Source organism: Rattus norvegicus, chromosome 10 (genome assembly GCF_036323735.1).
Source record: "Rattus norvegicus strain BN/NHsdMcwi chromosome 10, GRCr8, whole genome shotgun sequence".
NCBI lineage: Eukaryota > Metazoa > Chordata > Mammalia > Rodentia > Muridae > Rattus > Rattus norvegicus.
The window spans coordinates 54,546,588-54,562,043 of NC_086028.1; the positions used below are offsets into that span (position 1 = coordinate 54,546,588).

A 15,456-nucleotide genomic window follows, 5' to 3' on the forward strand; every position below is an offset into this window, starting at 1 on the left:
AGCCTGCATGTTAATGAGCTGGGCTCGCTGCTGAAGCGGCTGGGAGCACAGCGGTCCCGCAGCGGTTCCAGCTGAAGTGGCACCGGTCTTTTGCTACCCCTTGTTCCTGGGTAGCTATCCTGGAAGACCGTCCTCGACTTTTCTTTATCCTTACCCGTTTATCCTCCTACTCCCTTCATCACAGCCCCCAGCACCTGAATATCCACCACTCCGGGCGACCCCACGGTTTTCCTTTCCCGCCGCAAAACCCGCGACCTCCAACAGCCCGCCCCCGCGGGCCCGATCCCGTTTGGCGGCTCTAGCTGCAGCCTCCTCTGCCTTCCCACTCTCCCAGGGATCGCTCTACTACCCCACCGGTGTCTGCCCTCAACTTCCCCGCTCCCTCCTCCCGCTCCCTCGGAGCCCCCTCCCCCGCCCTGGCCATCCGGCATGCAGGTGTCTATCGCGTGTACCGAGCAGAACCTTCGCAGCCGGAGCAGTGAGGACCGTCTCTGTGGACCCCGGCCGGGTCCTGGAGGCGGTAATGGAGGGCCAGTGGGCGGAGGGCATGGGAACCCTCCGGGGGGTGGAGGATTGGGCTCCAAGTCACGGACTGCAGTGGTCCCCCGACCCCCAGCACCTGCTGGGGCCCTTCGAGAGAGCACCGGCCGAGGCACTGGCATGAAATACAGGTATGGAGTGGCCGGGCAGCCTATCCATTCGCTCCTCTTTTGGGACCCTGAGGTTTTCTGGGTTAGCTGCCTAGAACCCTTCAAACTTAGCTTAAAGGTCTGGTTCACTCCCCCTCTTCTCTCTCACTGACACTCTCTTAGTGCTAGTTAGTTCCCCCAACTTTGAAATCAAGTTTACCAAGGTTGACAGAGTTCTGTCATACCTAAACGATGCCCCTGAGTTGTCATCCTTACCCGTAAAAGAGAGGGGAACGCCTGGATCTCCAGGCTGCTTTCCCCCCACCCCCTCCAATGGAGTGTCCTTGGGTTGGCGTCCTGGGGAGAGGAGGGAGGGAAACAGCATCTCACTCTGGCCGGTTGGGGCGCCTGACCCAGATATTGCCCCCACCAGTCCCGAGGCCGGTCTCCCTCAACCTTTCCAGAGTAAGATCAAGGCATGAGAGAGGGAAGGGACATTTGGAAGGATGGACCACATCTTTCACCCTCATGCTGTAAGACAAGAGTTGGCGGGAAGGGTTGCGGGAATTTTACTTTAACTCAGAGGACTGCCGGGCAGAGACTCTCAGAAGGGGAGTGGGGACCACTTTTGCTTGGGAATGAGTCATTAATGTGACCCACCTTTGTCCTCTGAAATATCCAGTCCTCTCCCTGTAGCAGCCCTGATTGGAAGTAGGACTGTTTAACCTGTAACTTAGAAAGAGAAGGAGGCTTTCTAGTTGAATTTCAGAAGTCAGTGAAGAGAGGAAGAGAGAGAGAGCTAGACTTTCCCGTCAAATCCTCCCCACCCCCACATCTGCCTTTACTGAGCCTCCTGAAGGTGCCTGAGTTGGTTTACTGTTCACTGTCACGCTTCAGTGTGGCGTTCCTTAACTGAGGGGCTGTTCTCAAACTCACCACAACCAGCCAGTTTTCAAATCCCACTACTCCACACATCCCAGAGATGACTCAGACACAGGCAGGCAGGACCTCACCCAGAAGAAAGTCAAATCAGAGGGCAGAGGGGAAGGAGGCACTGAACAGTGGCTCTCGAGGGTCAGTCCTCTTTGTTTACTCATTCTTTCAACAACGTTCCTAGGGCCTCTGCTATGGGATAGCACTGTCCATACCATCAGCCCATTGGGTCTGGTCTCTTGGACTGAGACCCTTGAGGGCTTGGAAGGACAGGAGCTGGGGACTGATAATCCAAGTCCCCAGTGGAGGCTTCATCCTCTCCTGCTGCTTCTGTATCCTGCAGGAACCTAGGAAAGTCTGGACTCCGGGTGTCCTGTCTTGGCCTCGGTGAGTTAGAATAGAAGCTAAGGGAAAAGGGGCATTATTTCATGACCTGTCTCCCACAATTCTCACAGGTCTGAATTCTCTCTTGCAGGAACCTGGGTCACATTTGGCTCTCAGATCTCAGATGAGGTATATGTGATGGGATCTAGAAAGAGGGCCCAGGTGGTTGTGGTGAGGGGATAAGAAGTGGGTTTAGATACGCATGGGAGTGGAGTAAAGGACCTGATGGGCAAAGGAGAGAAAATGTGGGGACCAGGGCTGCAGTGCTGTGGGTTAAGATGTAGGCAGGGAAGTAACTAAGGGCAGTCCTTCATCTTCAACTTTTCTCACCTCCCTAGACAGCAGAAGATCTCCTGACAGTAGCCTATGAGCACGGTGTAAACCTGTTTGACACCGCTGAAGTGTACGCAGCAGGAAAGTAAGAACTGGGGTGAAAGAGTAAAGTTATATTTGGAAGGCAGGTTGAGAGAACATCAGGGATTCTTGTTTCCCTCTTTTAAAAAAAAAAAAAGCCAGGGAATTCTGGGAACAATAAAGTTCCAACTTTTCAGGCTAGTAGACACCCTATGTATTATGGGAGTTGTAGTTCCCACAACACTTTCCTCTCTGGATTAGAGGTCAGTAGCCATTACTGTGCAGTCACATTAAAATAAAACCAACAAGTTTATCCTGAAGATTACAACGCTGTATTTTTAAACACAGCACGTCACATCATATGCCTATGGCTTTACACTGGAAGTAGCCAAAATCTGCATGGCTTACTCTGCCTCTTTATTTGATAAACATTCTTCTTCAAGACTTAGCTCAGTGTCAGCTTCTCCAAGAAGCCTTTACCCAACTGCCCAGAATTGGCCATAAGCAGTGAGCACCCACGACACTCAGTACTACCTTCTGACATTGAGTAAATGTCTGCTTCATACGACTATATTTGCTGATCAACTCAGAGCCTTCCATGGCAACCTCCACAGAACCTGTCTTCTCGAGATCCTTCATGGAGGCCAGCAAAATGCATGCACTGCTTCAGGGAAGAAGTCAACATAAGCTTGCGAAATGTAGAGTCTTACGTGATTATACAAACAAGGGACATACGAAAGATCCAGCATTATATAGTGTTTCCATAATTTCGGACTTGTCACAGCCATCCATGATTGTGTGTAACGGAACTACACGGGCAGGGCTTGGTGGCACACACCTACAGCTCCAGCACTGGAAGGGCAAGGGAGGAGGACTGAGAGTTTGAGGCCAACCTGGGCTACAAAGTGAGATCTTGTTTCTAAAAGTGGGAGGCCAGAAGAGAGGGGACTTGTGTGAGCAACACTGTGGAAGCTGATGAGAGGACTCCCCACAAACTGGCAGTCACAGGCAGAACCAGAGCTGGGCTTAGGAGGATGGCTGGAATTTTACAGAGGCAGAAGGAGAGGAACAACCCAGTCTGTTTCTCTTGCCTTGTTATAGTCTACCCCTTAAGCACCCACAATAGGGCTTGGTATATAGTCGCTATACAACATAGGTGAATGAATAAAAATTATACACTCCTAGCTCTAGGACCCCCCCCTCGCCTTTGTCCAAGGTAAAGCTGAGACTCCAAAGTGGCTCCCGTTCCCCCACTCTTCTCTCTACTAGAGAGGACAAAGTGGGAGAAGAGGAGGAACCTAGTCTATCTTGGCGGAGTCGAGTGCCTTATATTGTCTTTATTTCAGGGCTGAAAGAACCCTAGGCAACATCCTCAAGAGCAAAGGTTGGAGGTGAGACTGTTTGGGGGGAGGGAGGTACCAGAAACATGACCAACCGGATAGCATTTTCCTGCTGGAAATACCGTTTTGCTTTTTCCAGGAGATCAAGCTATGTTATCACCACCAAGATTTTTTGGGGAGGACAGTAAGTAATTGGGGCGAAGCCTTTCAAAGGATATGTGGAATATGGGATAGGAGTGGGGGGTTTGCTGTTCCACACCTGCGGGTAAGGATTCATGCCATCCCAGTTTTTCATAGCTCCAGATAAGCCCCCCTCCTTGACGGAGCCTTTTCCTACAGGGCAGAAACTGAGCGAGGCTTGAGTCGCAAACACATCATTGAAGGTGAGAGTCGGTGCCCGGGAACCTGAGGTGGGTAGCCATGGAGGCCAGAGGAGCTGGGAATTTTCCTGAAGGGAAAGATTTAAGTTGACCATGTCAAGGGAATATGGTCTGATGTCTTTTTTTTTTTTTTTTTTTTGGTTCTTTTTTTTGGAGCTGGGGACCGAACCCAGGGCCTTGCGCTTCCTAGGTAAGCGCTTGGTCTGATGTCTTTACTGAAGGTAGTATTTACCTTCCTTTCCCTCCCCCACCCCCCAGGCTTGCAAGGATCCCTGGACCGCCTCCAACTGGAATACGTTGACATAGTATTTGCCAATCGTTCAGACCCCAGCAGTCCTATGGAGGGTAAGAGCCAACACCCCAAACCTGGCAGCCCTTCCATACCGGGCACTGTCTCAAATGTGCAGCAAGAAGCCAAGCTTCCCCCACCCACACATCCCCCAATAGCAGAGGCTCAGATCCGAGGGTGAAGAGTAAACATGACTGCCTGAAGTCTTGTTGTGGTGGACAGAGTCTAGGTGCAATGGATCTGGAGTCTAGGAACCCATGGATCAGACATCAAGGCTTTTTCTCTCTTGTGCACCTAGAGATTGTAAGAGCCATGACCTATGTCATCAACCAGGGCCTGGCCCTATACTGGGGGACATCCAGGTGGAGTGCTGCAGAAATCATGGTATGTGACTTTGACCTTTCCTCATGACCAGTCCCACCTCACTGGACTGAGAATGGAGAAAACGAAGGATTGCTCTGACCCCTGTCTCCTTTGCACACCAACCCAGGAGGCCTACTCCATGGCCAGACAGTTCAATCTGATCCCTCCTGTGTGTGAACAAGCGGAGAACCACTTCTTTCAGAGGGAGAAGGTGGAGATGCAGCTGCCTGAGCTCTACCACAAAATTGGTGTGCAGACCCTCGTCCCCACTTTCCTGCCTCTCCCATGACATATGTCCCTGTTCCACACCAGATCCTCTTGCTCTTAGGTGTTGGCTCAGTCACTTGGTCTCCCCTGGCGTGCAGCCTCATTACTAGCAAGTACGATGGGCAAGTTCCAGATGCTTGCAAGGCCACTGTCAAGGTCAGACTTGGTTGTTCAGGGAGGCAGGGCTGGGCTAGCTAGGCCGATGTATGGTCAAAAAGAGGGTAGGGAGGGCTCTTTGCTGATTCTCATTGACTTCCAGGGCTACCAGTGGCTCAAAGAAAAAGTGCAAAGTGAAGATGGCAAGAAGCAACAAGCCAGAGTGACGGACCTTCTCCCCATCGCTCACCAGCTAGGCTGCACCGTGGCCCAACTTGCTATAGGTGAGACCCTGCAGGGGACCTGCCTCTTGTGACTTCCTAAACCTCTCTCTAGGCTAGTTTGTTCTTGGGGAGGACCCTCTTCAGACACTTCTGGAGTCTGGGTGCCCACATTGATCCATCAGGGGTCCTTTTCTTTTTTTCTCTCTCTCCTCTGGTCCCAGCCTGGTGTCTCCGAAGCGAAGGTGTCAGCTCAGTTTTACTGGGGGTGTCCAGTGCAGAGCAGCTGATGGAACATCTGGGCTCCCTACAGGTGAGTTGGAGATTCAGAAACGGAATTCTTTTTTCTCCCTTTTCAATGCTGTCTAACCCTGAAGGGACTGAATGACCGACCTTCGTGCAGAATTGTCATTTGCAAAGGAAAGTCCAGGGAGACGGGCCAAGCTGTCAAACAGCTGAGGCTCTTTCTCAGCTGGTCCCACTTTGGCCTTCATCATTTCCTTACTCGGTGACCCGGGAAAACTGCCCTCTCTATTGCCCATTCTCAAGGTGCTGGGTCAGCTGACGCCGCAAACGGTGATGGAAATAGATGCGCTCTTGGGGAACAAATCGCATTCCAAGAAATAGTCCGTTGTGGGCGCGGGAACCCAACGCGGAGTGATTGCACCCTTTGGAAAACCACTTTCCTGCATCCTGCAATCAGCTCTGGATCCCCACCAACCAAACCCTGCTCCCACGCAGCGCCGCGGCAGAATCAGGGTAGCCCCGCCCACCAACGAGTCCCGGCTTCGAGTAGCGATTCGCATGAACAAAGCCATATCCTTTCACCGTGGGGCACCGGGCAGGAGAGGGAAAGTAGATCTCCCGCCCACCCTCTACGCCCCTGCTGTTTCCTAGGGCTAGGCCTTCTCGCTAATCCAGGGCATGAGCCTTCTCTCCGCCATTTGGTCTCGCACCGCTCTGCTCATTTCTTCCCCCTGTTGCTGAAACCTAGAAAACATGGAGCAGCTAAAAGAAACATTGAAAGCATCTCAAAAATGGGCCTTGAAATGTCATCAAGGGGGCAAGAACCTACACTGGGAAGGGGGCTTTGTAGTATTTGTCCAATAGAAGCCAGGCTGGCCCTGGCAGAAAGTAAATTATAGTCTTTGGAAAGGAGACTACTGCCTTCTGCCTTCCTGGAGGTGGAGGACTTAAATCTAGAAGGAGGGTCACACGAGAGGATAAAGTTAGGGAAGACAAATGTTGACAAAGGCAGGAAGAAATGTAATGGCTGTCTTGTAGAAATGGCAAGGTGGCCCTTAGAAAACAGAGTGCTTTGGAGGGTTTACTGACACCCTTTGGGCCACCGGGTTGTAAAGGGTCTGGGGAAAAGCTTGGGCTCGAACTGGATTTAGTATGTAGCAGCAGAGGACTTAAGTCGTCTTCCTGACCGTAAACCTAAAGCAATAAAGATGGCCTCTCTGCTGTAAGACTTTCCAGGGAACTGTAAATAAAATCTCAGCTTGATCCTCACGACATCCTCTGAAACTGCAGGGGTGGGGGTGGGGCCTTAGGGGCACCGGCTCACTCAGCACTGCCTCCTCTTTGTTAGAAAGCCCTCAGCCCTGGTTCTCCCTCCGTTCATGTGAGTGGCTCAGGCACCCCACCCTTGGTTATGGTTCTCTTGAAGGATCTTAGGACCAGGTACCCCCGGGCTCAGGTCATCGTCCTTTCTTTTGAAACTAGTGATGAACCTTAGTTTCATTGACCCCTTCTTTTCTTCCTAATGGAAGATGCAGCTAACACTCTCCACCATTTGTGCATTACATTCTGAATTTTCGTTTTGTGTATGTGTATGGGCGCACGTGCCGCGGTGCTTTTTGGAGGTCAGAGGACATCATTTGGTTCTCTCCTTCCACTAGGTGGGTTCTGGGGATCAAAACTCAGGCTGTCATGGTTGGCAGCAATCACCGTGATCCCTTTAGCCATCTTGTTCACCCACCCTCCCCCCCTTTCATTTTTACGTATTTTGTCTGTGTGTTTAGTTTACGCACCGCTTGTATCCTAATGGTAACAGAGGCCAGAAAGAGGGTGTTGGATCCCCAAGGACTGGAGTTGCAAACAGTTGCGAACTGTTCTGTGGATGCTGGGTATTGAACCCAAGAGCAGCAATTGAGCAACTTCTCCACCACCGCCCCACCTCACCCTTTCTGTCTTTTAAGGTTTTGTGTGTATGAGCCTTCTGCCTGCATGTGCATCACAGGTATGCCTGTGCCTACAAGAGAGGAAGTCAGATCCCCTGGAACCTGGGTTATAGATGACTGTGAGTCACTGTGTACATGCTGGGAAACAAACTTGGGCCCTTCTCAGAAGCAGCCAGTACTCTTAACTGCTCTCACAAGCAAGTACGCATGCACACATGTGCACACACTTTATCTGCCACACTTCTTGTCTCATAGTTCTCCTTTCCCTGTCTCATACCTACAGGGACCCAGAAATGAAGCCATTTTGTTGTGGCTAGATAGGAAAGGTCACTGGGGTTGCGGTTCTGTGATGTGATAGAGTGGAATTGTAAGACCTGTTTCTCTGGGGGCTGGGGATTTAGCTCAGTGGTAGAGCGCTTACGTAGGAAGCGCAAGGCCCTGGGTTCGGTCCCCAGCTCCGAAAAAAAAGAACCAAAAAAAAAAAAAAAAAGATTCTCTGGAGAGGATACAGAGAGAGGGGAAGAGCCACAATTTGTGAGGGAAACCAGTGAAAAGCCAGGTAGGAAGTCGGCAGGGGAGGAGAGCCCAATGGGCTCTTCAGGTCCTGCCGCTATTTACACACTCTGTTTCTTGGAGGAAAGGAAGCAAGCAGGTGGGAAGTTACAACCTGCAGTGATCACAAAGCAAAGGAGAAGTCTGCCGCCCTGAAATATGACCTCAGCGGCTCCCTCCTACCCTTCTCATCCTGCCTTGATCCTGACAGGAGTGCAGCATAGAACGAAGTTCCAAGAGAGCCACTGAGCAGCCTGCTGCTCACCGACTGGCTCAGCAACCATCCGCAGACTAATGAGTGCTCACAGCCACCCCTCTAATCTCCCACTCATTCTTGAAGACCGAGGAGGATCCAAAGAAGCAAGACATGACTAAGCTATGATTAGTTCTTCTGTGACAAACACACAAGGATTTATCAATTCAAAATAGTATTCGCCTTAAATAGTTCCCTTGGAGAGCAATGCGCTTCCTCTAATGCTGCCTCCCCCAGAGCTCAACACATTTTTATTTATTTCTTATTTGTTTATCCCTGCTTCTGTTCAATACCCTTTAAAACCTCCTCTTAGGATTGCCTCCAGAGGTGGTTTGGACGTACCTTGTAAAGAGAACCTTCCTTTGTTGTCACACCTCCTTTGTGTATAGACTTTTGCCATTACTTCTCACCCACTTCATGAGTTCAGTGAGCATCTGGGCATTGAGTCACTCAACGGTGTGGCATGGGGCTATGGGATGACCTTCATGTAGTTTGTTGCTCGGAGAGACAACCACATGGTCACTGTTCTAGTATAAACTTCTGTTGCCCAATGTCCAGAGGGAAGCCCATGGTACTAACTAGAGTGAGTTCAGGCCATGGTGAGGCTGCCCCCAGAGCAGATGGAGTAGGTGTTAAAAGGAAGAGTGTGAGGGGAGGGTTGCACGCAGGGACCTGGCAGCAGAAAGGAGCCAAGTAGTGTTAGACAGCTTTCTGTTGCTGTGACAAATAGAGAGGAAAGTTTTCTCCGGCTCATGAATTTCTAGGTTTCGGCACCCGGTGGCTTGGCCCATTTGCTTTTGAGCCTGTGGCAGATTATCACAGTGGAATAAACTGCTCAATCTATGGCAGCTGAGAAGCAGAGAGGAAGGGGCTGAGTTCTCAACATACCCTTCACAAGCCCTTTAATCTAAATCCTAACAGTTCTATTCCCTCTCCAAAGTATCACCTGGGACCAAAGCCATCAACACATGGCTTTAGGGGACATTTAAGATCCAAACCATAATAGAACCCCAAAGTCTCCAAAGCCAGAGTGTCCAAGGAGCAAAGAGAGCCTGACACACTGAGGTCAGGGCCCACAAGACCATCTGGGTGGTTCAGAATATTATCCTCGTCCTAAAGATAACAGGATAGTTTCTATTTTGGTTAAAAATGAAATTGAGGGGGAAGAGGGCTGGAAAAATGACTGAGCAGTAAAGGTGCACGCTGTGCTTGCAAGGGACACCGTTCCCTTCCAAGGGTCCTCAGGCAGCTCACCCCCAAACTCCAACCCCGGGGGACATCTGACACCCTCCAGCAGGCAGGCACCTCTATGCACATGTGTATACACACACACACACACACACATACGACAAATAGATATACACAGAGACATAATTTAAAATAAAACCAAATGCATAACAAGACTTTTTTTCATCCTCCTGTGGGTTGGCGGGAAGTCACTCTGCCCTTTCACTTGGCCTCTGGGTCTGTATTCACTGAGCAGGTAAACTGAGCAGGACTATTCCAGATCTCTTCACTAGGATGTCAGGCAGTAGCACTCACCTCCAGTTCTTGGGTCTGACTAACCCTCCTTCTTTCTGTGGTGGTCTCAGGGCAGCCTTCCAGCACTTTCGGCAGGCAGATGTACACTGCTGTGGAGGTCGAGGCTCCAGAACACGAACACACGATCCCTGCCTTTTGCTATCATTGGTCAAGGCTGGTCATAAAGTCATCCTCCACGGCAGAGACAGGGAAGTCCACTCTTTTTGTTTGATTGAAAACAGAGTCTCACTGTGTTAGTCCAGGGTGTCATCAAATTCAACCATTCTGTCTCAGCCTCCTAAGTGCTGGGATTGCACTCTGTGCCACCAAACCTAGTGTAGTGGGCTGGGAGAAGTAGCAAAGGATATGGGCACCGTTCCACACTCGATACATCGAAAGATTTTAAACAGGAGAGAGTGGAAGTGGTGACAGAACGTGACTGGTTTGAGGTTTGGAGAACTCTCTGTAAATAACGTGGAGGGCGTGGGGGGGGAGGCTGTAGACCAGTGTGTTTGTGAATGAACTGGGAGTTTGTGAATCACAGGGAGGCAAGAGATGACAACAGCTTGGATCAGGAGCGTGAGAAAGAGGTAGAGATAAGTAGGGAGATTGGTTATTCAAGGGACAAAATGGCCTGGGCTTGGGGAAGGGTCAATAACGGGAGGGGAGGGGAGAGAAGGGGAGGGGATACAGCCACATGAAGGAGGAGAGAAGGGAGGTATCACTCAGGGTTATGGAGCAAGCCAAGGAAGGGAAAGAGGAAAAAATGGAAGGAATTCTGGTTGGAAAAGGGAGATCACCAGTTCAGGTTCTTGGCCATAAAGGCTGTGGAGCCCATGACAGGAAGCTGTAAGTGAGCTTAGACTTGGCTGTGGAGCACCTTGGGCTCACTGTATTGTTTGATTCCACCTTCGATGAATCAGACTTGGGTTGGGGGATGGCTCACCTGTAAAGCGCTTGAATGTAAGTGTGAGAACCTAAGTCGGAACCCACAGACCTCACATAAGCTGAGTGTGCCGATATGTGTGTCTGTAATCACGGTCTCCTACGAGGTGGGAGGTGGATACAGGAGAATCCACGGAATCCCAGAAGCCTGTGGACCAGATGTCCTGGCATACAAGTCTGAGAAACCCTGACCTAAGCCAGGTTGGACATGGGGCTGGGCATGATGGTGCACGCTTTTAACCCTAGCACTCTGAGGTAGAGGCAAGCGGATCTCTGAGTTTGAGGCCAGTCAAGACTGTAGTAAGACTCAGCCTCACAAACAACAAACAGCCACTAGCAACAACAGGAAAGGCCAAACAAGGAGAAGGTGAGGACTCCTGAGGTTATCCTCTGATTTTCACACATGTGCCATAGCATGAACCACACACAAGAACCCACGTGCATGCACACGCACACAAAAACAAAGATTAAGACTTGCCATCAGTTGAAGCTTGCTTTATGCGCATGTGTGTGTATGCCAGGCATGTCCAGGTGCCCACGGAGTCTAGAAAAGACTCAGATCTAAAGCTGGACTTGAAGGCACACACTTGTAGTCCCAGCACTTGAGAGGCAGAACAAGAGAGATCAGAAGTCCAAGGTCACTTGGAACGTATAGAGCTCCAAGCCAGCCTGAGTTACATGAGGCCCTCCCAGTCCTTACTGCTCTTACAGAGGACCCAGCTTTGTGGCCAGAACCCATACTGGGTCGTTCACAACCACATGCAACTCCAGCTTCAGGAGATGGGACAGCTATTTGGACTCCGGGGGTTTCCTGCACTTATGTGCACACACCCACACAGACCCCCCAAACATTTATCACTAAAAACAAAATAAAGCTTAGGTAAATCACACCAAAAAGATAACTTTCCAGAAGCCATAATCCCAGTGCCCTGGAAGCTGAGGTAGGAGGACTGCCAGGATCTGAGACCAGCCTCGGCTACATATCGAATCCCAAATTAGACTGGGCAAAAGATTACTGCTGTTAGGCGTGGTAACAAATGCCTTTAATCCCAGCACTCAGGAGGCAGAGCAGGCAGATTTCTTGTGAGTTTGAAGTCATCCAGAGCTGCACACAGTTTCAGATCAGCCAGGGTTACATAGTGAGACTGTCCCCAAAACAAAACAAAGTTTTAAAAACTCTAATGTTGGGTTGGGGATTTAGCTCAGTGGTAGAGCGCTTGCCTAGCATGCGCAAGGCCCTGGGTTCAGTCCCCAGCTCCGAAAACAAACAAACAAACAAACAAACAAACAAACAAAAAACTCTAATGTTGAAAACCAAAAGCAGCTCTGTCTTACCTGTGAGGAGCCAGTTAATGCTATACATGTAGAGAAACCCATCTCATATTAACCAGGAGACGGTTGGAAAATACTGGTACGGAGAAGTTAAAGTGAACACAAAACCAGCTTGGAGCCAGGGATGATAAGGATGAAAATAACCATTGCTTATCTGATGTTTACTGGGTACCAGGCATCATTTAAGGCACCTTCCAAACACAAGCTCTTCAATCCTTACTATTATTATCTACACTCTGTAGATGAGGAAATCAAGGCGCAGAGAAACTAAGTAACTTGCCTGTGGTGTCACAACTAGGATTTGTACTCGAGCCAGCTATGCCAAGCCTGTGTTATTATCCTCCGCCACTGAACCTGGGTACGAGAGGACGAGGAGGCAGCTTGGGTGTGGGCGCTACACCATGAGGGAATGTGGGTTGTGAGTACCACGTCCTGTTTACCAGTGGGAGAGAGAAGTCAGACCCCTGAGTCAGAAGTCATGCAGGGCTGCTTCGTGTCTACCATCATACTGTGTGGGTGTCCTAGCCAGGATACTCCGGATACTCCGGAAGGAAAAGATTCCCAGCATTCCTAAGGCTGTGCTCCTGGAATCTAAGTCCCTCCTTGGGCTGAGATGTTAGCTGAACTCAAACTCTCGGAAGGGGGCGGAATTTTGGGGACCCAGCCTTCCAAAGAACCTAAAAAGTCTTGTATAAAAAGGAGAAATGAGGGCAGAGTAAATTATGGCTGGGCACAATCCAAACATCCAGCAGCTCAATTAAAACCGGGCAGAACCAACAGTAAACATGTTTGCGTGTGTATGTGTGGGGGGTGGTTGTGAAAGAGTATGAACATGTGACAAATATGCTAAGAGGGCCTTAGAGACTTGTGCCAGTGACTGTGTGTACAAGAGGAGGCCTGGGCATCTGCACCAGATAGGTTTAAGTGACAGCGTTGGTGTTTACCTGCGGGTAAGGAGTCCGCCATACTGGCAATTCTGGCATTGTCTTGGGCATTCACCCCGCTGCACCCCCACTCGTATGCCCAGCCTCGCGCCTCCGCCTCCCCAACGCGTGCCTCGAAAGGGAGCGGCCGATCTGTGCGTGACGCCTCGTGGGCGGGTCCTCATTATTAAAAGGGAACAGAGGCGGCGGCGCGGGCCCCAGGCCCCAGCCCTGGCCCAAAGTGGGCTCGTTTGTTCTGTGTCCTAGCCACCGCGGGATCGAAGTCCTCGAGCCACGGCGACCACGATGCAGCTCCTGATGAGAGTGCCCTCTCTTCCCGAGCTGGGTGAGCTGGACTGCAACATCTGCTTCCGACCCTACAACCTCGGGGCCCGCGCTCCCCGCCGCCTGCCTGGCACGGCGCGCGCCCGCTGCGGCCACACGTTGTGCACCGCTTGCCTGCGCGAGCTGGCAGCGCGGGGAGACGGCAGCCGCACGGCCGCGCGTGTGGTGCGCCTGCGCCGTGTTGTCACGTGCCCGTTCTGCCGCGCGCCTTCCCCGCTCCCGCGCGGCGGCATCACGGAGATCGCGCTAGATCCTGACTTGTGGTCACGGCTGGAGGAAGAAGCCCAGGCTGAGTGTGAAGGAGACCCGATGGGGAGCCCGGCCAAAGAAAGCGGAGAGGATGGAGAGGACGACGACGGGGAACAGGAGAGCGAGATGGGGGCGGGACCTTCAAGTGCCGGTTGGCGCGCGCTTCGCCGAATTTTGGACAGGGTCCTGGCGCCCGCGCGCCGCTTGCGGCGTCCGTTGCCTAGCAATGGTGAGGGACCGTGTAGGGAGGATACTGGGTATCTCGCGCTGAAGAATGCTGGGTCAGGTTGCATCCCCCTGTTGCCACTAACCCTTCTTCTTTTCTCCAGTGCTCTACTGTCCAGAGGTCAAGGACATTGCCCACATGACGCGTTGTACGCTGTGACCGAACCCGGGAGCTGTGGCAGAAAGCAGGTGGGAGCAGCATCTTCTTCAGGCGTGCTCTGATACAAAGGGTTGATGTCAAGACTACACTGATACTGGAATTGATACGCGCGTGACGGAGATGGAGCTGAACAGAAAGTACCCTAGGCAGTGTGAATTGTGAGCGGCGAAGGCTCCTAGACTGTGCCAGCATTACATTTTCAGGATGGAGTGGCCAAGGGATAACAGAAACAAAGCCTACCATAATGTGGGAAGAGAAAAAATGTGGCGTTTGTTCAGAGGCTGTAGTGTAAGCAACAGATCCCATTTTAGCAGTAGTCTGTGGTGGGAAATGTTTACTTTGGGGAAAAGGGGGGGGGGCAGGACAAGGGATAAGCTAATTTTTATGCCGTGTCAATCTCACTTATCTGGTTATGTGTGTTTGCTGGCATGCCATCTTCCCACTCTTGGTTCCTTGTTCCAGAAATTTCTGGTTGCCTCCCCGCTTATGATTGGAAGTCTTGCGTACACAATCTCCCTTCAGCCTGGTAGGGCAGGCATGAAAACATCCAAGGGACATTTACAGGAGGCCTTAATTAAGGCCTATCAGGGATGGGTGGACCATTTGATAAAGGAAGCAAAATCTAGCCCTTTGTTATCTGTACTGACTGTGTAGCAATACTTGGGGGGGGGGAGGATGCTCACATAATTTAAATGTGTCCCATAATGGGACATTGTTTACTATATGTAGTTAGTTATATTTTTAAAGTCCTGTAAATATCTTACTGTAGTCTTATCAAGACCAGCAGTGTTGGTTGGTCTCACAGCTTGCTAGAAATGCAGAATTTCAGGACCCCAGTCCACATTCCCTGATATTTTTTAGACTCTCAGGTGCATGTATGAAAGTTAAGAAACACTGGTTTAGATCTTAGTCACTATGAGATGTCATCATCATCTGTAGGTGAAACATTTAAAACACTAATGACACATTGCTTTAAAGTTCCAAAGTGACATTCTTTTGAGAAGAAAAGCTTTGAGCTAAAAATGTGAATTTGCAGTAGACCTCAGTTTTCAGAGGTCTTCAAGATCTTGTTTTTATTGACAAATAATAATGTATCCAGTTAGAAGGTATAAACCTCCATTTTAAAACTGTTTTGTCCTTTTCCTGTCCTCTTGAGTATTTCTAGAGTGTAAACTTCAAATGACTATCTCCAGAGCCAATAGCAGTGTTAATGTATATGTATTAAAAAATGTTTGCTGAATTTATTTTTAATGTAATAGTCTCAAGAATAAAGCGTCTGGACTCACTCAGCCTGTGAAAGACTGTTACTGACAGTTATAAGACCAAGTTTTGCCCAGCAGTTTAGTGACACCACACTCATCTCAGTTCTTTAAAACAAAATATGCTCTTTGCTCCATAATTGAACCTGTGGTGCTGTAGTGACCTCTACTGACTGTGGGGGAAGCTGGTTTTCAGTGCTGGGCATCCCTCCTGTCAGGCAGCCTGCCCCCTCTCTGCTGTGTTCAGCTC

General features: G+C 50.4%; 2 protein-coding genes across 3 annotated transcripts; both read left to right on the plus strand.

The window, feature by feature from the left end:
* The first annotated feature begins 50 nt into the window (after positions 1–50).
* Positions 51–8,622, plus strand: Kcnab3 (potassium voltage-gated channel subfamily A regulatory beta subunit 3). 2 transcript variants are annotated; one of them, NM_031652.2, is made up of 14 exons: positions 51–671; positions 1,906–1,949; positions 2,038–2,075; positions 2,285–2,364; positions 3,647–3,691; positions 3,780–3,824; positions 3,980–4,023; positions 4,279–4,365; positions 4,608–4,693; positions 4,800–4,920; positions 5,001–5,095; positions 5,199–5,319; positions 5,481–5,569; positions 5,806–6,395. In NM_031652.2, the coding sequence occupies exons 1-14, from the start codon at positions 430–432 to the stop codon at positions 5,881–5,883; spliced, it is 1,215 nt and encodes a 404-aa protein (NP_113840.1). In that variant the 5' UTR covers positions 51–429; the 3' UTR covers positions 5,884–6,395. The 2 variants fall into 2 exon arrangements, with proteins under 2 accessions (NP_113840.1, XP_038942647.1); XM_039086719.2 differs by lacking the exon at positions 51–671 and adding an exon at positions 697–1,162 and having other exon boundaries at positions 5,806–8,622.
* A 4,652-nt stretch (positions 8,623–13,274) lies between these two features.
* Positions 13,275–15,236, plus strand: Rnf227 (ring finger protein 227). Its single transcript, NM_001126292.2, has 2 exons — positions 13,275–13,791; positions 13,892–15,236. Exons 1-2 carry the CDS (start codon positions 13,275–13,277, stop codon positions 13,945–13,947), a joined length of 573 nt encoding a protein of 190 aa, NP_001119764.1. The 3' UTR covers positions 13,948–15,236.
* Positions 15,237–15,456: the final 220 nt, after the last annotated feature.